The sequence below is a fragment of the Jatropha curcas genome, unplaced genomic scaffold (genome assembly GCF_041381405.1).
Source record: "Jatropha curcas cultivar XTBG-Jc1 unplaced genomic scaffold, XTBG_Jcur_1.0 HiC_scaffold_1181_pilon, whole genome shotgun sequence".
NCBI lineage: Eukaryota > Viridiplantae > Streptophyta > Magnoliopsida > Malpighiales > Euphorbiaceae > Jatropha > Jatropha curcas.
In genome coordinates, this window is record NW_028322620.1 from 1 (window position 1) to 23,710 (window position 23,710).

General features: G+C 32.6%; 3 protein-coding genes across 3 annotated transcripts; all 3 read left to right on the forward strand.

The window, feature by feature from the left end:
• Positions 1-52: 52 nt before the first annotated feature.
• Positions 53-4,295, forward strand: LOC105646382 (NF-X1-type zinc finger protein NFXL1). The gene is given in 3 exon segments (XM_020684230.3): positions 53-252; positions 538-3,563; positions 3,565-4,295. Coding segments are annotated over 2 exon segments (3,327 nt in total). The 5' UTR covers positions 53-252; positions 538-632; the 3' UTR covers positions 3,961-4,295.
• Positions 4,296-4,883: 588 nt separating this feature from the next.
• LOC110008613 (potassium transporter 2) lies at positions 4,884-11,494 on the forward strand. Its single transcript, XM_089717210.1, is given in 17 exon segments — positions 4,884-5,103; positions 6,871-6,919; positions 6,922-7,101; positions 7,190-7,426; positions 7,541-7,588; positions 7,704-7,754; positions 8,874-9,134; positions 9,350-9,376; positions 9,379-9,401; positions 9,491-9,611; positions 9,699-9,914; positions 9,917-9,952; positions 10,330-10,725; positions 10,728-10,819; positions 10,822-10,852; positions 10,855-10,959; positions 10,962-11,494. Coding segments are annotated over 17 exon segments (2,364 nt in total). The 5' UTR covers positions 4,884-5,058; the 3' UTR covers positions 11,408-11,494.
• Positions 11,495-13,686: 2,192 nt separating this feature from the next.
• On the forward strand, positions 13,687-19,828 carry LOC149491577 (homeobox protein knotted-1-like 6). Its single transcript, XM_089717209.1, has 4 exons — positions 13,687-13,764; positions 13,903-14,010; positions 15,865-16,025; positions 19,566-19,828. Exons 1-4 carry the CDS (start codon positions 13,750-13,752, stop codon positions 19,573-19,575), a joined length of 294 nt encoding a protein of 97 aa, XP_089573335.1. The 5' UTR covers positions 13,687-13,749; the 3' UTR covers positions 19,576-19,828.
• The last annotated feature ends 3,882 nt before the right edge of the window (positions 19,829-23,710 follow it).

The following is a 23,710-nucleotide window of genomic DNA, read 5'->3' on the forward strand; positions in this document are numbered from 1 at the left end:
CAATACAAAAAGTGGATATTTCATCTTGGAGCTCACGGAAATATGACCGCTTATTTTGAAAAAAAATAAAAAAAACCATTGTTTATCTCTTCTGAGACCCCTTTGAAAATGAGCAAAGACCGACCCTCCCTCTCTCTATATATATTTATTTATCAGAAAGTTGAAAAATAAAGAAGGAAAATAAAAATACAAGGAACTTGGTGAGAGAAACACAGAGCTGCATATTACTTGGATCAAAGTTTTTCTGCTCAGGTACTTCATACTTTTTCTTTTCTTTTCCGTTTCTTTTATTTGAATCTTTTCTTTTTAATTCATTTTTAAATTTATCAAGAAATGAATGAGATGTATCGTAATCGAGGGCCGGATTAGGGTTTGCTCTGCTTCTGCTTAATCAACATAAGGAATGAATTGAAAATCCCTCAATGAATTTGTTTAGTCGGAACTGAATTTTCAAATGAAAATTGCGATTTAGATTTTATGTAAAGAATTTATTACTAAATATTTGTTTGATTTATTTCTTAAAAATTTTGGGTGCAGTTTGAATCGATTGAATTTGGGGTTCTCTTTCCATTTTCTTGTGAATTTTTGTTGTGGAGGATACAGGTAATTTTGGTTGTACTTGTTATCGGAGTATGAGCTTTCCATCCCGAAGTGATCAAAGGGATAGGACTAATAGATCGCAGAATGCTCGTCAAACATGGGTCCCAAGAGGATCTGGCCCAACTGTTGCTGTGAATCGACCGACAAGCTTCAATTCAACCCCTGAAAGGAATGATGGTGGGCACCCCAATCATTCTTCTGTGCCATCCAATCCTAGGCATGGTGGCAATGCCAATATTAATACCAATTCCAACCCCTCTAGAGGGGGTCGAAAGACTTGGCCTACGAATCACAGGAGAGACAGGGAGAGGAGCCAGACTCAGGAGGTTGAGTTGAAAGATCCCAATATGCCCCAGCTTGTGCAAGAAATTCAGGACAAACTTGTGAAGGGTACTGTTGAGTGTATGATCTGTTATGACATGGTGCGGAGATCTGCATCTGTTTGGTCTTGCTCGAGCTGTTACTCAATTTTTCATTTGAATTGTATTAAGAAATGGGCTCGTGCTCCTACCTCTATTGACTTGTCAGCTGAGAAGAGTCAGGGTTTTAATTGGCGGTGCCCGGGTTGTCAGTCTGTGCAGCTCACATCGTTGAAGGAGATTCGATATGTTTGCTTTTGTGGGAAGAGGACTGATCCACCATCAGATTTGTATTTGACCCCACATTCCTGTGGCGAACCATGTGGGAAGCCGCTTGAAAGGGGAGCTTTGGGCTCTGGTGAGAGTAAAGAGGATCTTTGTCCTCATGTTTGTGTCTTGCAATGTCACCCAGGCCCCTGCCCTCCTTGTAAAGCATTTGCTCCACCGCGGATGTGTCCTTGTGGGAAGAAAATAATCACAACAAGATGTTCAGATCGTATATCTGTCCTTACGTGCGGTCAACGATGTGATAAGCTTCTTGAATGTGGCCGTCATAGATGTGAGAAGATATGCCATGTCGGTCCTTGTGATCCTTGTCAGGTTCTAGTCAATGCTTCATGTTTTTGCAGAAAAACATTGGAAGTTGTCCTATGTGGAGACATGGCTGTAAGAGGGGAAGTGAAAGCTGAAGATGGTGTTTTCTCTTGTAACTCAACATGTGGAAAGATGCTAGGTTGTGGAAATCATACATGTGGCGAAACTTGCCACCCAGGCTTTTGCGGGGACTGTGACTTGATGCCAGGCAGGGTGAAGTCTTGCCATTGTGGGAAAACAAGTTTGCATGTGGAAAGAAAGAGTTGTTTGGATCCAATTCCAAATTGTACAAATATATGTGGTAAACCCCTTCTGTGTGGAATACACCATTGTAAGGAGGTGTGCCATGCTGGGGCTTGCCCACCTTGTCTGGTTTTTGTTACACAAAAATGTCGCTGTGGATCAACCTCTCGAACTGTAGAATGCTACAAAACAAGTGCAGAGAATGAAAAATTTACATGTGAGAAACCTTGCGGTCGGAAGAAGAATTGTGGTAGGCATCGATGTAGTGAAAGGTGCTGCCCTCTTTCCAACCCACATAATGTTCTCTCTGAAGATTGGGATCCGCACTTCTGTCAAATGGCATGTGGAAAGAAACTGAGGTGTGGGCAGCATTCTTGTGAATCATTGTGTCATAGCGGCCATTGTCCACCTTGCCTGGAGACGATATTCACTGATTTAAGCTGTGCATGTGGGAGAACTTCAATCCCTCCTCCTTTGCCATGTGGTACACCTCCTCCTTCATGCCAGCTTCCTTGTTCAGTTCCTCAGCCTTGTGGCCATTCAGCTTCGCACAGCTGCCACTTTGGAGACTGCCCGCCTTGTTCAGTCCCTATAGCAAAGGAGTGTGTTGGTGGGCATGTGGTTCTTGGGAACATACCTTGTGGTTCAAAGGATATACGATGTAACAAGCTCTGTGGTAAGACCAGGCAGTGTGGCTTACATGCATGTGGCAGAACGTGTCATCCACCTCCCTGTGATCCTTCCTGCGGAACTGAAGCAGGTTCAAAATCTTCTTGTGGGCAGACTTGTGGTGCTCCTAGAAGAGATTGCAGGCATACTTGCACTGCTCTTTGTCATCCTTCTACTTCTTGTCCTGATGTGAGATGTGAGTTCCCTGTCACAATTACTTGCTCCTGTGGGAGGATAACAGCATCTGTTCCTTGTGATGCTGGAGGGAGCAGCAGTGGTTTTAATGCTGATACAGTTTTTGAAGCATCAATTGTTCAAAAATTGCCTGTACCACTACAAACAGTGGAATCAACTGGCAAGAGAATTCCTCTTGGTCAGAGGAAGCTTATATGTGATGATGAATGTGCTAAGTTGGAGCGTAAAAGGGTTCTTGCTGATGCTTTTGACATCACTCCCCCAAGTCTTGAGGCTCTTCATTTTGGTGAGAATTCTGCTGTGACAGAGCTGCTTGCAGACCTGTACAGACGTGATCCAAGGTGGGTTCTTGGTGTGGAGGAGAGGTGCAAGTACTTGTTACTTGGAAAGACTAGAGGATCTTTAACTGGTCTCAAGGTTCATGTTTTCTGCCCTATGCTGAAGGATAAGAGAGATGCAGTTAGACTGATAGCTGAGCGGTGGAAGCTTGCAATTTATTCTGCTGGTTGGGAGCCAAAGCGTTTCATTGTGGTGCATGTTACACCCAAATCTAAGCCCCCATCTCGTGTGATCGGGGTTAAGGGTACCACCACTTTAACTGCTCCACATCCACCTGCATTTGATCCTCTAGTGGATATGGATCCCCGGCTTGTTGTTTCTTTTCTAGATTTGCCAAGGGAAGCAGATATAAGTTCGTTGGTTCTTAGGTTTGGTGGGGAGTGCGAACTGGTTTGGTTGAATGATAAGAATGCACTGGCTGTATTTAATGATCCAGCTCGTGCTGCTACGGCTATGAGGAGGTTGGATCATGGATCAATATATCATGGGGCTGTTGTTCTTCAAAATGCTGGTGCATCAGTGGCTTCGTCAGCCACTAATCCTTGGGGAGGAGCAGCAGGTACTGCCAAAGATGGGAGGAGCAGTAGCAGCTTTGAAGCCATGGAGAAAGGCTGTAGTTCTGGAGCACGGTAGGAGGGAAGATTCATGGGGCAGTGAAGAATGGTCTCATGGATCAGCTGATGTTCAGGCTTCTGCATGGAAAGGGAAAGAAGCTCCAATTGCAGCTTCAATTAACCGGTGGAGTGTCTTAGATTCTGAAGTAGCTGTTAGTTCATCTGCTGCATCTGTGAGGACTGAAGATCCAACCAAACGAGCTGGCAGCTGTTCCAATTCAGCAACTGAGGAATCAAATGCAACAAACATTTCAAATATGCCGCTTGGAAGAGTTTCAAGTCAAGCAGAGTTGTCTGAAGTGGTGGATGATTGGGAGAAAGCTTATGATTCTGAGAATATACAATAAGGTTAATATGATTTTGGAATATGTACAAGACGGGTGGCATTTAGTTTGCACCTGTTCTACCCTATTTTTTGAAGTCAACCATTTTGCTCGTTTCCTTTTATTTTTATTTTTCTCTTATACTTTTCTGGTTGGTTTAAGGAGTTCCATCACCAATTCAATCTGTGTGTTCAATGTTTTTCTTTGACCTTTTTTGGCTTAGTTTTTGAAGTCTATGCATTAGATTGGAGGATGCATATGCATCTGGTTGTATGGAAGAATGTTCATTCTGTAAAGTTGAACTTCTTGCTATGGTTACTCATATTGGACTTCTGAAATACGATTTCTTTTTCCTCAAAGCTTTTTAATATCAACCTAAGAGCCCCATATTCTAATTGAACATCTGGCTCGAGCTTTTAGTATCAATTTTTGTTTGTCTATCATGTTTTATGTTTTATGCACCAATTTAAACTGGCATGCATCTTCTTTAGGGTTTCCCTTGTCACTAAGTTGAATGTAGCCTGTTACTAAATTGGCTTTTAGCTCAGTTTTTCAGTATTCAAAAGGATGTTTCGTATGTAATTGATAATACATCGATTTTATCTGTATTGTCCTATTTAAATGTAACTGACTAAAAAATGATATAGTGGGTTCCAAACATAAATAAGGAATATAAAAGTTTATTAATAAACTCAGCAAAAATTTGAACTTGGCCAATCTAAATCAAGTTAATCTGACCTAACTGATACATCCGGGCATAAAACGTAATATCTTAAAAAGGGTCAAAATGGTTGATTAATAAAATGCCATGTGCATCAAATTTTCCTCAAAGGAGAAGCCATGTGATGTGTCTTTATATGCTAAAGAATTTTGATTTAAAAATGATACCATGCCGTCCCTGTCCGTTCGGCTTTCCCTCTCTGCAACCATTAACCAAAACCAAAAAAGTTATCAGTCAACAAGTTATAGTAAGCTGTTTCTTTCTTCTAGATCTTCCACTTCATAGTTTACTACGTTATTTCACATTGCATTGGTTCCTCCGTTACTCTTTCTCTTCTATTGCTCATTGTTGGTTTCATATATTTTCTCTTCACTTTAAAATATCTGTTTTATCTGTAAATAATGGATCATCTTGGTAGCCCTGGTATGTGCTCTGCTGGATTGAAGGTATCATTTCTTGCTCCTTTTTAGCATATTTTGGTTTTTTGATATATTTTGTTGTGTTCACTGTGATTAATCTTGTTCTTTCTTTATGTTTTGTGTATTCTGATTATTCTCTTTTTAAATTATCCTTTTGGCAAACAAGTGAATGCGGTTCTTTTGTTTTGTTAAATACTATCTTCACTGCCAGATATTTATCTTTGTATCAAATTAAATTATGAAGAAAAAATTGAAAATATGCCTTCTTCCATCTTCAGGAAACTCTGGGTTTAGTTTGTTAAACTGAAATTGTAGGCTTGGCAAATTGATTGATGATGGATCATTTATTCTTATTGGTGGCTGATTAGACTGCCTCTAGTCTTCTATTTTTGATAGTAACACTGAAAGTTGCTTCAGTACTTGAAATGGTAGTTTTTGTGGAGAGGGTCTTTACTAGTTAACGGGTTTCTGTTTTTATGATTCGATGGCAAAAGAAATCATGGAGTTAATTTTTTCTTTTCCAAGGCTACAGATAAGCATTTCTTGCTAAAGTATCTACTTGCTGTCTTGCATAATTGGCTTGATTTTGTTGTAGGAATTTTTTGGCATGGTGTATCATAAATGAGGATTTAGGATGTTAAGATGGATATATGTTCACATAAGATTAGACAATAAATATAAGAGATGACCATATTTGACAAAAGGTACAAGTTGGACAAGTTTTTTTTTTTTTTTTTTTTTTTTTGGGGGGGGGGGGGGGGGGGGGGGGTGTAGTAAACCCGAGAGCAGGATGTTTGAGATGGTTTTGTTCATATCCTATGTAGACCTCCCCTGTGCTCCGATATGTAAGTGTGATACATTGCCAGTCGAAGGTACTAAATGGAGAAGAGGTAGACCAAGATCTAGGAGAAGTGGTTAAGAAGGATTTCGCATCATTAGAATTTGTGGAAAATGGAACCTTGGATTGTCCAAAATGGAGCAAGTGAATTCATAAATCAAAGCAGCTAGATTGAAATCGAGGCTAGTTGATCAACTGTGGTGAACAAAATGTTTGATCTCTCTCTCTCTCTCTCTCTCTCTCTCTCTCTCTCTTATTCCCTTTCAGTCGCACCAAATAAATTATAAAAAGTAGAAGAGCGTTAAGGTAAACAGCTAAATTTTCGTTAATCAATGCTATTGAGCACTTTAAAGGCTCCTAAATTTCCATATGAGAACTGCAAGTGTAAGAAGAGTAATGGAGTTGATATAATCTAATTCAGTTGATTAATCTCCTCTTATTGATGAAAGGACTTGGGATCTAATCCCCCATAGAAGGAATTCGGTTGGGATTTGGGTGTTTAATGGAGGGGAAGGCTATTTCATAAGTCTGAAAAAAAAAAAAATTGAAAATACATGTCAAGCAGTGAGGGATAATAGTTGGTTTTCTATGCAGTTGATTTCACAGTTAGTATATATTGCAAATGACCTCTTTATCTCCTGCATGAACTACAGATTTTTACGAGAGTTAAGTATACATGTTTTCCATATCCTGAGAAGTATTTGTTTGCCCTATTAATCAACTGTGTAGCTTGGAGCTGTCATTCTGCAACTGCAGATGTTAAAATCCATAGAATTCTCGTGTCTTTGGCTTCTTAGTTGAATACGAATGGACTATCTTCTATTATTTCTTATAGATTATATTTAGACCTTACAATCATTAGACTGCTAAATTTTTCTCTTTGTGAAGACAACTAAAGAAATTAACTTGCTAGTTTTGACCATTTCGATCTGTTTTTCTGATGTGATAATGAACAGAAGGAGACATGGAGGCACACAGTCATCCTGTCATTCCAAACCCTTGGAGTAGTTACGGTCGCCTGGTTACTGCTCCTTTGTATGTCTTTGGGACAATTCACGTCAATGATTTCCAATCCGATCAAACTGCATATGAATACTTCTCTTTTATTTTCTGGACTCTGACCATCATATCTTTACTAAAGTATGCATTCATAGCATTGAGGGCTGATGATAATGGGGAGGGTAATGATCCTTAGTAACCGTTTAACTCAAATTATAATTTTGAAAGGATTGCTACATGGAATTATTTACTTTAATGACTTCTTGCAGGTGGTACTTTTTGCTTTGTACTCCTTATTATGCAGGAATGCTAAAGTAGGTCTGCTTCCAGATGATAGAACCACCAATGAGGCAACTCATCATCAAAAGGGAAGCCCTCTCAGAATCAAGGTTGAATCGAGGGCTAGAAGGGCAATTGAAAAACATAAAAGTAGCCATTATTTAATGCTCTTCTCAGCACTGTTTGGTGCTTGTATGATAATTGGGGATGCAGTGCTTACCCCATCTATTTCTGGTTTGTCATTAATTTTTTGTCAAAATTTGATTCTTTTTCAATTTTAATAGATTGATTATTTTATTTCTTTTTCCTTTTTTTACACTAACATAATGATGTTGTTAAATCTTCCAGTATTATCAGCTTCGTCAGGTCTTCAAAGAACATTATCAAAAATTAAATGTAAGAGCAAACAACAAGATTAAATATACAAAGATTATAGATATTTCTTCATAATCACATCCCTTCTATCACTATCATCTCATATTTTGATTTGTATCTTTTGGTTTTTCTCCAGATTCCTCTTCACTGAAGAAACAGCAGTCCATATCAGATGCTTTAGAAAGATGTAAGAACCCTAACATGAAAGTAGATTCCTTTTATTTGGATATTTGTTTAATTATGCACACTCTAGTTTTTAAATTAATCTCGGGATATGGTACGTTAATATTATCCACTTTCGATGCTTCCATTACATACAATGCTCATTCCTACAAAGCTTTAAGTGAAAATTCAAAGTGGAAGAGTGATGAAACAAACAAACCAAACTAAAGAGTTAATTTTTTAGTCACAACTCTAGGACTGGAATATTTTGTTGCATTTATCTGGCTCTTGTCAACTTTTAGATGCATATGTGTACATGTACAATACTGTACTTGCACGTGTCATGATATTATATGTAACAAAACCATCGAGATTCCTATTATGCAAAATGTTGAAATCAGCAGGAACATTCCAAATTGTATCCTCTGATATCCTGTTGAAGTCTTTAGATACTCTCTGTTTATGCTTTTCTTAACTAATCTAAAAGCATAGTCGTGCCCATTTTATTGAGCTACTTTCCGGATTGATCTACTGTGACCCATTTATTACTTTTGGAAGAACATCTGCGAGGAATGGAAAATACTATTTTTGGTACTTATGAATCAGCTTTGAGGAATTTTGTAACAAGCTGGTAAAGTGTGAAGAACTTTTGAAGAATTGTATGAGGGAACTTTTTATTTCAACTGCAAAATACTAGGAGTACTCGAGGGTAAATTTTGCAGAAGCATGGTTTGACTAGCCATGATGTGTGTTAGTGAGTGTTGGACTGTAAAGAAACAACACAAGCAAAATATGAATGTTGCAGAAATAAGGTTATTAAAATTGATGTGTGTCAAGTGATGGAAATCAGCAACCACATGTTGATCATGAAAATGTAGAGTTGCAAATGAGTTGAGGGGACTTGAGTTTGGACTTTGTTCCTTTTTTCTATCTTTAAATCCTTGTGCATCAGAACTAAATTAGTAATCAGATCTTTGATTGTCTAATTTCTTGAGGATGTGAAACTTGGGATTGCGAATGACATGCTGCAATTCTTTGATAACATATTTAAATGACTGAATAGTTTTCTACACCACATTTATCTGCATTATATTTGTAGAATCTTTGCATAACTTTCCTCTGTTTTTTATTTTATCTTTTTCAGATGTACCTGTTCCTTTTGCATGTGCTGTTCTTGTATGCTTTTTCATGCTACAGCACTATGGTACCCATAAAATTGGGTTTATGTTTGCGCCAATTGTTACAGTATGGCTTTTATTTATCAGTGGAATGGGTATATACAACATATTCTATTCAAACCCAAAAATTCTGGGTGCTATCTCCCCAGCATATATGTACAGATTTGTGCAAAATATTGACAAGAGGAGTTGGAGGTCACTGGTTAGCATTCTTCTTAGTGTTGCAGGTAAGTTAGCATGTACTAAAATGCCTTTGGTATGCAACATTCCATCTATGACTTTGAATTTGTTTTACGAAGTAATTAGTCGCTTTAATTAAGGTATTCAAGGTAGTAAACTTTTCAAAATTAGCCATAACAATAATGCCAAACAACTGGTGTCTTACTTGTTTGAGTTTGAAGTGTACAAGTTGTTTTAACCAATGTTTTCTTTTCAATGACAGGATCAGAGACCATGTTTGCAGATATGGGTCTTTCTCCAAGAAATCGATCCAGGCAATGAAATAACTATGATCTTGCTTTGGTATATTAATGTCTACTCTATCGGATTATATATAACTGCTGCTATGGTATCTGTACTGCAGATAACTTTCACATGCTTGATTTATCCACTTCTAGTTTTTTGCTATGCTGGCCAAGCTGCATATATCTCCAAGCACTTGCATGATTCTGATGATTTTAACCACCTTAGTAAATCCATTCCTAGTAAGTTGTTTCACTTTTTTCATTTGGTTTTTAAGCTGCTGTTCATGGGGTTCTGATTTCTGACATGTGGGAAAATGGCAAATCCAGAACATCTTGGTCATGTCTTCATATTCTTGTCTCTGCTCGCTTCGGTTATTGGAAGCCAAGCTACAATAACTGCCAGCTTCTCCATCATAAACCAATGCCTGGCACTTGGTTGTTTCCCCAGAGTAAAAGTCATACATACATCAGATAGTCGTCATGGGCAAATTTACATTCCAGATGTCAACTGGTTATTGATGGTCCTCTGCCTCACTGTCACTATGCTTTTCATGATGTACAAAGAATTGCAAGTGCAGCAGGTACAATCTTCTATCAATATAATTTGTTCTTTACTTTTCTTGTTCTTCTTCTTTCTTCTTCTTCTTTTATTGTTATTATCATTATTCTTGTTGTTGTTTTTGAGATCTACAAGCTTAAAGTAGAAAAGGGTAACATGGGAATTAACTCAAATAAAGCAGTTGAGCAGTTTTTTGAATAGTTGAGAAAAAAAAAACTATTGTATGGCAATAGAGGAAAAAGAATATTGAGGAATTATAATCGTCAAACTGTTGAATTATGAGCATGTTTATATCACACAAACTAGGTAGTGAAGAAATTCTTTTCTTTCTTTTCATCTCTCCGATGAGAATTATCCATGTCCATATTAAATTAACATGAACAAGCTAATCTGTTACAGGTCTGGCAATCATATCTGGAATGATAGTTACTACTTGTTTGATGTCTCTTGTGATTGCTTTGCACTGGGAGAAGACTTTACTTGCATCAGGATGCTTTTTATTGTTTTTCGGCTTTGTCGAAGCCGTGTACTTATCGGCATGTTTGTTGAGTTTTCACAAAGGAGGATGGTATCTAGTTGTCCTTTCAATATTGACTTTCACAATCATGCTTGCTTCGCATTATGGGACTAAGAAGAAATACGAGTTTGATTTACAAAACAAGGTTCCCACAGAATGGCTTACTGATTTTAGTCCGGGGCTCGGCGTTTCTAGAGTGCCTGGAATTGGTTTAATCTACACTGATATTGTGTCAGGAATCCCAGCTTTTTTCTCACATTTCATTACAAACCTTCCTGCATTCATCAAGTACTCATATTTGTTTCTTTCAAGTCCCTACCAGTGCCTTATGTGCATCCAAACATGCGATATCTTGTAGGCAGGGTTGGTGCCCGAGAGACCACAAAATCTACCGATGCATTGTAAGAATGGATACTGTGATCATCATATCAGGGACACAGATGATTTTGAGGAACAGATTATTCAAGCAATCGGAGAATTCATTTCCTTAGAAGAAAATGATTCTGAGTCGCTCATTCCCCTGAAGGAAGAATGATGGTTGTTGGGAAGCCATCTCCAGAAGGAAATGCTTTGATTCCTCTACAGAACAGTAACTCAATTATGCAGCCTGCAACTTCAAAAATGGAAAATGCAGAAACTCATGCTAGTCCAGCCGGAAATCTGATTCAGAAAGGCACTTCCTCGAGTCGAAAAAAGGTGCAATTTACGTTACCAGCAAATAGCCCGAAAATGTTAGTATCAGTGAAAGAGGAATTACAAGAACTGATTACTGCCAGGGAGAGTGGTACTGCATATTTCTTGGGTCAGTCACATTTAACATTGCGAGAAGGCTCAAACTTCATCAAGAAATTCTTGATTATGACCTATGTTTTTCTTGATAAAAACAGTAGGGAGCCTCCTGTGGCACTGAACATTCCTCATGCAGCTCTTGTAGAGGTTGGCATGGTTTATACTATATAACCGGAAAATTTTTGATACTATTATAATATATTCCTTCCTTGATATGTTGGATTTGTATTTAAGTTTGTGGAATTCACCCGAAAAGTATATATATTCCTAGTGAATTTTGATTTACACAGCAATTATGTAGATTCTGCTTGACGTGATATACAATTTTATCCAAAAAATTGATTTTTGGATAATTGTTAGCAGGAGCTTTCGACTCGAAGACTAATTGAATTCATTTTTAAACTGGACTAGGTTATTAAGTGAAAATAGATAATGTGTCTGAGAAGAGAGAAAATCTGAGTCTTTGGCTTTTTTTTTCCCAATGACCCTGCTAGAAAATTGATAACTTCCATTTCCTATGATTTTTTTTTCACCATTCGATATATTATATACATCGCATCGAATCTGTACTATCAGCAACGGTTATAACAATTTACAGCCCATCTAAGGCAATAAATTCATTACAAAAGCTCGTTAGGGGCAATAGAACTCAGGGGAAGAAATAAGGAAGAAATATAAATTGAAATTAATTGTAACAAAGTGAAGGATTGAACTTGTGACTAGTTTCCAGAGCATCACCCCTAACAACAGGGTAGAGGATCATTTGCCCCTTTTCCTATGAATTCTTCAAAATACTCCAAACAACTTGGATTCTTTTAGGCAGTGAATTATTAGGAAAGTTTGCTTCAACGCGACCTACAGTAAATTTAATATTTAAAAATGGTTAGCAAAAAAAGGTAAATTTTGCATACGGAGCATAACCTAAATACATATTCACATGGGGGTAGACCTATTCATATAGGTACCCGTTGTGCCCGCCGGATAAGCCTGGCAAGAATTTGTGGCTTAGACAATCAATTTTAGGTCCAAGCAATTTGGTTGGGCTCGCAATAAGTCCAATTGATTGGATTGGAGTTGCTATATGCACGAAAGAGCACTTAATACGCAATTTAGTCATAACTCGGTCGGCTGTAAATACACGTGGTAATCAAAAAAAAAAAAAAAAAAAAAAAATTCCACATGTACTTCCCAAAGCCCATGGGTATCTGCAAAGCTTAATCGAGCTTGTGCCAGACCTAGACAAAAAATTCTTAAAATTTCTTCGAGCCGGACAAAATTTGAGCTTATATAAAAAAAAAGTTCTTCAGCCAGAGCTAACCCAGCTCAAATCAAATCTCAACAAGTCTGTATAGAGATATAATAGCACTGAACTTTACTAAATGCCGATATTTATCGGCTATAAGCTATCAACCACCTAAAATAGATAATTTATTACTCTTTTTGTTCCATTTTATTTGTTTCTTTTTTTTTGTAAGGTTTTCAAATTTATATATGTAAATAATTATTTTTTTATAATAATCTTTATGATTGTTCATCAAATGAATGATTTTTATTAATATCTTAATGAGTTAACGGTAAAAAAAGGGTAAATAAAATATTTATTGATAAATTCTCAATTTGCGTATTTTGTCAAACCATACAACTAAAGTGAAATCGAAAGAGTATATTTTAATAAATTATCGTTGGAATTCTATTTCTACGTATTTAATAATTAATTAAATTAATAATAATAATAATAACAACAGCAGTATAGGCTTTAAAACATGCATAATTTTTATCTAAAATGAAATTATACAAACACTGAAATTACAAGTAACTTCAAAAATGAGAATGAAATCCAATTTTTAATAATTAAATTCCCCAGTTCCAACCAAATGACTGGAACAAACTTACCCATTTACAGCAATATTCTGATTTGTGAGGCAATAAACAGTTGCAAAGTATTATATCCCCATGTGTGAACAAACTGTTCCAACCATTAATTATTACACTAAAACAGTAACAAATTTGGATTTTCTGATAGCAAAAGTAAGAGAATGAGCAGTATAAGAGGAAGGATAAAGACGAAGAGACAACTGCCTGTACATATCATATATGTACTAACAAATAAAAGTTCCCATTATTCGAGAAACCCCTTGAACTGTAACTTTCATGAAATGTAAACCAAAAAAATGTACTTAAAAGGCATAATAGATTAAGGCAAAAAAGGCCAAAACCCTTCAATGAGTGTTCTCTGACTTATAATATTGGATACCCATTTATTTGCATGCATGGGTCAATCCAAAAAGTTGGAGGAGCATCTGTAGCTGATTGTACTCTTCAATTATAGTAATCGACTAATAGTGCTCTTTCTATATAACAGCAAATGAGGTAAAAGTTTTATATTTTCTTCTTTCAACTGTTTTGGGGATAATGGAGAGTAACAGTAGTAGAGAAAAAGAAGTGAAGAAGCAGAAACCCTCAAGAAGAGAATCTCTAGCCATCCTTTGTATGGACTTTTGGTTCAGACTCATATGGACTGTTTAAAGGTCTCTCTTTCCGTTTTGCTTTTTAAGTTCTTTTTCTTTCGAAGAATTAATGAGCTCCATTGACACCTTCAATTCTAGATTTTTTACAAGTATTTTGATGATTTAAATCGTTTTTTTTTTTTTTTTGGGTTTTTTCAGGTTGGTAGTATTGGTGATATAGACCAAAGTGATCCCATGAAGAAGAAGCAAGCTGTTAAAAAACCCAGTTCGAGTTCGTTAAGCCAGCCAGAGCTTGATCACTTCATGGTAAAGTATTTATATCTCGCATATACACATATGTCAAGAGAGAGGGAGACAGGACAAAATAAAACAGATATCTATATCTAGGGTTTTAAGGGCTTTTATGGATGTTCATGAAAAGCCATGTAGAGTTTTAGTTAGTGACAGTATTTATATATCTTCACTATTAATCAATAAAAAAGAAAAGAAAAGAAAAGAAAATGCTCCCCCGTCAAAAATAGGTAAACATGGTATGATTTGACAATCTTCAATTCAAAACTAATTTTTTTTAAAATTTTTAATATTTTTATAATACTGTATGTTCAAGTCTTAATTAATAAATTATAATTCACTTAAATAATCAAAAAAATTTAATTAATCCAATTAAGTGTAGTTGGGTTGGTATCATGTCCTATAAAGAAGGTCAGAAGTAAAAAGTTTTAAGTTTAAATTCTCTCAAACATGAAATTATTACCACATAAACTACAATGTTATATAAATCCATTAGACCTTCTATATAAAAAAAACAATTTAAATTAAACTTTACATTTTAATAGAAATTAATTTAAATTAATAGACCTTTTTTGACTAGTTTATATTTCAAAATCATGTTTTGTGGACCATATTAAAAACATAAACTAATGTAACTAAAAACATTTCTAGTGTAAACAAATTACAAATGTAATTAGAAGTATTTTGAGTATAAATTTCACCCTAAATTGGTTTAAAAAGTGAATAATAAGACAGGTCTGTCTAATCAGCTTCTTAAAATGGGTAATAAACCATTACGAATTTGAAAATATAAGTTTTGATGAACCGTAACCCAATGTTGGAAGAAAGGTGAAGAAATAGGTTGAGAAAGCAATTCAGAATTAAGGTTCTGTTTGTTTCCGTAAAATAATTTGTAGGAAAATAATTTATTGAAAAATATTTTTTTTTTTCTTGAAAAATATTTTTCAAAATGATTTATTTTTGTTGCTTGGTTGTAATATTGAAAATTAATTAAAAATATTAAAGTCTTTATCTCATGAGACCATAAAAATATTAATAATAATAGAAATTTTATAATTTAAAACTTTTATTGTTAAATATGAAAAGATGTAAAAAAAAAAGATGAATTATGAAAGCCGCTGGTGGCCGGTGGTAAATGATGACCGATGATAATGACTATTATGATTAATAAATTAAAAAATATAGATTTATAAGATTTACCAATGCCTAAAGAATGTTTTACTTTCTCAAGAATGGAACGTTGTTTTTCTGAAAAAATGACTTAATTTTCCTTTGACTAGAAAAATATTTTCCGTTGCCTCCAAACAATGGAAAATTATAGAAAATATTTTTCAAGTTATTTTACCAAACAAATTGAGCCTTAAAAAAAGTAAAGAGTAAAAGCCGGTAAAACATTGACTAATCAACGATAGTGGCGTAGCTACAATAGTGTAAAGATACAAAATCTTCATATTCAGCAATATTGTTTGTACTACTTCCAAAAGATACAGAATAATGTTTAAGTTAACTTTTAGTGGTTTTGACATGTTTAAAATTCTATCTGTACTATGAAACTTTAAAATCTCTAATTTAGCATCTAACTTTTAATTATTTTTTAAAAAATCATACCTGTTATTTTCCTTCTGAATTCAGTTAATTAAATAATTAATATCTTTTTTATCTTTTAAGTTAAACAACTATTTTTATCAAAACACACCTCTAACTTAAACCACTATATAACAACTACCACCTGAAAGCTAATATCTAACACCTACTACAATAGCTAACGTATTCAAAAGGGTTTGTTTGGATTAAAAGATAATTTTTTTTATATAAAATTCAAACTAATTAATGATATAAATTAAAACATGAAGCATATTGAATTGACAGGAAGCATATTGCCTAGCCCTAAGCAAGCTGAAAGAAGCAATGGAGGAACCTCAGCATGAAACGGTAGCTTTCATCAATAACATGCATGTGCAACTTAGGGAGCTAACCACAACCTTTCCTGATCAAACTTTTGATCCTTGCTCTACATCTTCAGACATCAAGTGAGTATACCAACTAATTAACTAGGCATCTCTTCTTCTCTGTCTCTCCTAAATCTTATCCAAATTGCTGTTTTTCAATGTTTAAGCACTTTGTTTGTTTGTATACTTCCTAAATCTTGTTTCTATATTTATTTTTTAAAAAATATACCTAATTAAATCATAAATATAAAGAAAAAAATTAATAAAAAAAATCCAATCAAATCATACAAATATAAAAAAATGAATATTAATAAAAAGAATATACTTTTTTTTTTTATTTCTCTTCAAAATATTTTAAATTATAATTAAAATAGAACTAAATATTTAAAAAATAAATTATAAAATTTTTAAATGTCCCCTTATTAATATATTTATTAAAAATAAATTTAAAAAGATAAAACTTAAAATTTGTAAATGCATAATTATTTATATGTATTTATTTAAAAAAACTTTATAAATATATCTAATTAACTAATAAAATGTAATTTTCTAATTAGCTATATTAAGATTATTTTAGCATATTCTAAATTTCATTAAAGGCACTATGGAAAATTTTATTATTCCTCTCTATTTCCACATTTATATATAGTATAGATATACTGATTAAAATTTAACTTTGACTATTTCAAACTTGATATCTCTCACCTTGAAGATGAATCTAATCTCAATGAAAGCGAATTTTTGTATGTAATTTCTTATTTTTTGCTTTTTCCTTCGACAATCCAGAATAATTCTAATGTAATTGCTCTTTGTGTTCCTACTTGTGCTAATTTCTATTAGTATTCATATTAGCTGTTTTTACACCCAAAAATCACCAAGTTTGAGCTTTGAATTTGAGGAAAAAAAGTTCATGGAGCTATGGGTTAATATTGGAATTTAGAGATTAATTCCTTAAAGTATAAGGTGTTGAATTCGTAAGTTTAAGGATGGTAAACGTATTTTATTTTTATTGGATCATTATTTTAATTCATTGTACTGATGTGATATTACTGTTTTACTGTATGATTTTTCTTGATTATAGATGAATATTAACTTATTTTATAGATGGATATAGAGTTGCTTCTAATAAAATATAAACATAAAGATTTTTAATAGTACTTATTAAAAAAATATTTAATAATGGTGTGAAAAATATAGAAAAATAAAACACCCAAGAAATCCTTTCCTCACGCATACACGCACAAGAGAGTATCCTCACTCTCTTGCCCAAAAGCTTGTCAATAGTGTTTATTAATAGAACTCCTCAAACTATGTGTTTATCCAAAATACTAGAGTTATCAATTTTAAATTCTAATTACTAAATTAATGTCTTTTGGAAGTATTTTAAAAAATAATGACATTAGCCAATTAAGTATAGTCTGATTGGTCTTCTTATCTTTCGTACAAAATGTAGATAGTGAAAAGGATTGAGTTTAAGTCTTCTCACCATAAAGGTTATTGTCAATTTGATAAATATTATTTTAAAGGGAGGGTTACCCTGCTACGTAGCCTATTTCCGTCTACTGGGCTTTTCATAAAAAAAAAACATTTTGAGGAGCAGTTTAGTAACCTGAATTATATACAAACACAAAGATATGATATAAAAGTAAGGGGCAAAATAATATAAAATTTAATTAAATGAAAATTGTGTAAAAAAAGGATTAAAATGGTCTAAAAGTGATTAAATTCTCTTATCGGCAAAGATTTAAACCTCAGGAATTCGTCAAGCTTGTAGATTTGGCATGGCGAGTAATTCCGTTTGAATCGGAATCAAACCGTATTATAGACGAATCGGAACCGGCGGTTCAAGGGCCGATTAAAATTATATACATGTTAAATTTTGAACCTGAACCAGCAGTTTTGGTCTGGTTTAAACTGAAAATTTTTTATTTTTAAAAATATAATCTCTTAGCCTATTTTATAAAATTTAGTATATAATTATATTATTAATACCAATGGGAGTTTAATATTTTTTCCTTTTAAATATTTTACTTAGTTCAAAATTACATTGTTTGAAGCATTTTTAAAATTTTTGTAATAATTTAATTAATTAATAACGTTTAGACAAAAAATAATTTATTTGATTATTTTGTAAATTGATTAATTTATTGCTTATATTAGTACGAGCATTCTAAAGTTATTAAAATTTACCAATATTTGTTTTTTAAATTCACATTAATTTTTTCAGAAAAATAACGCCTTAGAATCGAGTTTTTTTTTTTTAGAAAAAATTAATACATATATCACCGGAAACTGTGATTGAAACCGTTGGTTTATCGAAATCAAAATCGGCAGTTCAAGAGCCGATTCAGATTCAATATTTTAAAATGGCCTACTGCAGAGATTCAGTTGTCTATTAACAAATTCAGTTATACAAATTAATTTTTTTAAATTTTTATTAACCAAATACAAAACATATTTAGGGAAAAAAATAAAACTGAATCCAGCAGGAGGCCTAAGAGATTCAAGATAACTATTTTTTTTTTTTTTTAAATTTCATTAAAGTTCAAAAGTAATCAAATTGAGTTTTTGCAACTGAATCTGTCAATAAAATAGGAGGCAAAGGGAAAACCTGCTGGCTTGGGTGAGACTCCTGGATTAGAGGAGTTTTTTCTCCAGATATTTTCTAATTCTACTAATAATAAATATATATTTGCTGATTAAAAAAAAATTGGAGCGTTTAATTTACTTCTTTGCAAATTATTTCCTCAGAACCTCTTTAGTTTTCTGTTTTTTGAACCTGTTTACTTAATTGATAGATTTAATAATATTAAAATTTTCCTCTAAATTAGTATTTTTTTTCTTTTAAATAATTTTTTAAGTATTTGAAGGAACGGGATTCGAATCTGAATCTATTGTGTTATGAACCTTAAATATAGTAAATAGTTTTTAAAAAGAAAATGTTTTTGTTATGAACCTTAAATATAAATAATTGTGCATAAGGATTTGAGTAGAATTTGCAAACTATATGATTATCCCGAATATTTATCACTTTTTTGATAAAACTTGCGAACTATGTTTAACATGAACACGTCCAACTCAAAGTAAACGAAGAGTATCTTGTCAAGAAGAGAAAACTCATTATGTCTGTTGGACTAAACTTGCTTAAATCCAGTCTATGGATTCACTTTATTCTTTTCGTTTCAGTGAATTATCAGAAATATATTCATTTTTAAATTTCAAATCTAAGGTTTAATCCTCATGATCTCAAATTTAAGGATCAGTTCTTCTTATATTTGAAAATACAACCATTTCAAAAATTCGAAAACCATTTTGAATTTGTTAAAAGTGATGACTTACAAAATAATATGCAAATATTTTATAAAAAGTGATTTTTTCTTTACTTGTATGTCTTATAAACAAGATTCAAACCTAATTAAATTTTTTTTTATTGAAATGAAAAAAAAAAAGTAAATTTATTATAGAATTAAAGATATTGCTCAAGTTGAACATTTTTCTTTATATATGTTCTGAATTAAGCCTTCAGATAACAGTTCATATTGGAAGACATTAATCACAACAAAAAATTCAAGTAGATGGAAGTAATAATTTTTGTATCTTTGAACTCTTTTTCTTTTGCAGGAAGAAATGAGTAACGCATGACGGACTATAACGAATGACATGATTTTCTATGATCTGTATGTTGAAACAATTGTCTTCTTCATATTAGGATGGGTTCTAAGATGCATCTCCTTAAGTGGTTTCTTGCATGATAGATGCCTGTGCTTCAAAGATAGACGCTAGTCCCTCCAATGCAATTCAGAATTGATCTAATTTAATGAAATTGTTTTGCTGGTGTAATTATCTTTCTATTAATTAATGACTTATAATAATTAATTTAAGTATTTCCTTGCTTTTGGATGAAATTTTTAAATCCCCCACTTTCTCTTTATATCTTCGTTAAACACTAGGATGAAGTTTGAATTTGATTCATTAAACTTATGGAACAAACTATAACAAGCTTTTTTAGAGCAAAGCTTTGTTGATGTCGGACTTTAGCTCGATTTGTTAAAGATATCTATGAGCTTGAGCTCAGCTTATTTATTGAGCAACTCAATAAACTTGATTGATTAAACTTATTGAATGAGTTACGATGTGCTTTTTCTAAGCTGAATATTGAATAACTCACGAGTAACTTAACTAATGGTAGTAGTAGGGTGGTCTGCAACCCGTATTTAACTTCCAAACCTATCTTTAGATGGTGAGGAGATTGTATAACTTTATTACGGATTCTAGTTGTCTCTTAGCATAGACTAGTTGTTTTAGTGACTTTTCAAACCTATGTAGGCAAGAAGGGGGAAGGACTGATCTGTATATCTAAGAATTCATGGTTAAAAATAAGGTTGTAATCGAGCTGTTATTAAGATAAATTATATTTTCAGAAAAGAAAATATTAATGCACCAGTTTCAAAAGATCCGTATGCTTATAGCCATCATGAATAGCAAGACACCTATGTTCCCACGCACGGTTTGTACTAATTAATTCGAAGGCAAAAATATAAAGTGGTTCCCTAAGTTATGTTAAAAAATTAACATATAAGGACTACTATTTTTTAAAAATCTAGCTATACTATCCTTAAATTATGATTCATTAATATTTTGGATCTTTCCATCCAAAACATAAGGACCAAATTATTTGAAAACATAAGGAAGGACCCAAATGTTAATGGAAATTATAAATTAGGGACCTCATAAGTTAATTTTAAGGAAGCAAACAATTTGAAAAACGTGCATGTTAAGGGAATCATAAGTTAGAGACCTTGTAATTAGAGTTTTGAAAATAGAGGTACTTATTTGGTACTCCTCCATTCCTTTTATATAGACAAACTTTTCGTTTTTTAGTGTTTTTTCTATATAGACAAGCTTTCATTTTTTGCTAACATTGAAAAAAATGTCATGTGAAAATCTTATATTATTTTTGTCTTATTCTTTGTAAAGTTTTATTATGAGAGATTATTAAGGAAATGGTAGACAAAAGTATAGATGGGTATTAAATGTGAAAGAAATTCGGTGATAGAGCTGTTATTCTTTAATTTACATTGGAAAAATAAATATGGTCCAATTAAAAAATTGTGCTTTGATTGAGATGGAATTTGAATTTTAAAATTGCACAAAATTTAGAAATGGAGCATAGTTAAGAGTTGTGATTCTACACTGTGGACCATTTTTTGTGAAGTTACCACCCATATTTAAATTCTTTGACAGTTACTCAAGTCTGTGGAAGATTTGACAATTACTCAAGTCTGTTAGAAGATTATTTGAGCAAGAAATATTCTTTTTTTAAGCAACATATATAAAGAGGGATCAATAACAAGTTTTCCTCAAAGGCCAGAGCATAACTATTTTTTTTTTTTTTACACTCGTTTGATTTTGATCCAATTTATGATTTATGCGGACATTTTATAGGACATATTGTTGCATTTATCTAAATTTGTGATCAATCAGTTTATAAATTGGGTCAAATCTTTTTAGGAAGTCAATGATGCAGAATTGAGTTTTAAAAATTTGAATTTTTATTCCCTAATCAAATCTCTTAGTATCCCATTTTTTTTTTTTTTTTTTAGGAAGACATGCATTGATTGCATTATTCCACCAAGAAACATTATTAAAGATACTAGGGGTATATTATTAAACATTATTAAACATTTTAGAAGAGTTAATGTGATACTAGGGGTATATTAGAAAAATTAAGGAAAAATAGTTAGTTAAACTGATTTTTTAATCTTGGTTAAAATATAGTTGTGCCTATATAAAAAGAATAGAGGGAGTAATTTAAATATAAATTCAAGAACTAATTTATTTTTTTCCTAATTCGAATGGCATCAAATCAAACTTCATACTTGTATTAATTCTTTTTTCTGACTATAAATGGAAAATAAAATAAAAATATTATTTTTATTAATATTTTATTAAAATATTTATTAGAACACTAATTATTATGTTGCACACTCTCATTTATGTTCTGACATTATAGTCAAGTTACAGTAATGTGGTGAAATGGCTAATGATGAGAGTGAAGGTAGGAGTTTAAGGCTTTCTAATTGAATTTTGATTTTTATTTGTTTGATAATGTTTGGAAAAAAAAATTTGTGATTTTGTCCATAAAAGATAGTTAAGGTTAAGAACAAAAAGGAGGAAGAGGAGCAGTGGTGGAGGCAGAAAATTCAGTCAGGGTGGGTAAAAGTTAAAATTAACACTAAACAAAATAATAAAAATTATCTTCGTTGATAAAAATTTAATTGTTTATAATTACAATGCAATTCCATGATTTTTCACATTTTGAAAACGTCAAATAATAAGCTCTTTATCGATAGTTCTAAACATGTCTTATTCAACATAAACAACCATAATATCATTCAACCATGATCTCCTATTCTATTGCGTAGCCTATTTTTTATAATATTCATAGCATAAAAGATTCTCTCCACTGAAGCTGTTGTAATAGGCAAAACTAATGACAAAATAATAAGCTTGTAGACTAAATGATACACCATATGTTTACTTGTTGCAACTAACATTTGAGCAAGTTTAGAAATTCCTTCCAATTGTAAAAATTCAGTGTTGGCTTAAGGTCAATTTTATCCTAAGATTTTGATGATTATGCAAAATGAATAAATTTAATATTCTTGTTGTGCTAAAGTTATTATATGCAAAAATTATTATTCAGAAGATTTTGAAGATCATACAATCTAAGATTTTTTATTTAAAGATCATGAAGATCAATAAAGATATTTTGTTTGGTTAGTATTTTAATAAGTCTTAGAAAATTAATGTAGGATAGAGAGAACATTGCTTTACAAGCACAAAATATCTTTTATCTCTCTTAAAATCATTTTTAGAATACTCTCAAAAATTGCCTTAAAAGGAAAAACCCAATCTTTTCTCTTTTATCTACGCCTACCTAAATGGAAAAGATTTTTGCAAAAAAATATTTTTTTAGTAACTATTAAATGAGTCTCTAATGAAAATTACTCATGCACTATCTATTTATTTATTTTATTTTGGAATGTCGGAGATACTCATCAAAGCAAAATTTCAACGTCTTTTATAACGGGATTTCATTCCTCTTATAAAAACGTTTTCCTCTTTTGAAAAGTGTTGGTAAGAGTAAGAGTCCATTGTTCAAGTTTTAGATCTCTTAAAACTATCTCTTTCAATCCCTTCATTTCTTTTCGTTCTATATGTGGGGTCCCGTATATGTATGGCACAACCTAAGGGTCGTGAATTGGATTTTCTAAAATCTTTTAGAATTTAAAACAAAATATAGACTTCTAAGTTGCAGCGAAAAAATATAGAACTTGTGAGAATAGATTATGGATTATGAATCACCTCATAATGTTCTATTCACAAAGATAGAAAGTCTGTGCAAAGTGCAACTATTGATTAGAATGCTTCTCAATGACTTATTCAATATTAAAACTTCTTTATGAAGGAAAGCTATTGAATTAGAACTTCCTCATAAAATTTAGAAAATTATATAAGACGGGTGTGAGAGACAGTTATTGAATTTAGAACTGCTTTACAAAGCCTTAATCAAGTATCAGAACTACTTTATGATGGAAAGCTATTGAAATTAGAACTTTCTCATAAAGTTTAGAAAATTAATTAGAAAACCAAGCAGTGTGAAATATACTGTGAATAGAAGAACTGTTTCGAACTTGGTAGATTCACTTATCAGAATTCCAGAGTTCTAATGTTCAGAAAAGATAAGACTTATTACAGTTTTA

Coding starts and splice junctions, on each gene's coding strand:
- LOC149491577 (XM_089717209.1), top strand. Junction 14,011..15,864: donor CAGAGCTTGATCACTTCATG/GTAAAGTATTTA, acceptor TTGAATTGACAG/GAAGCATATTGCCTAGCCCT.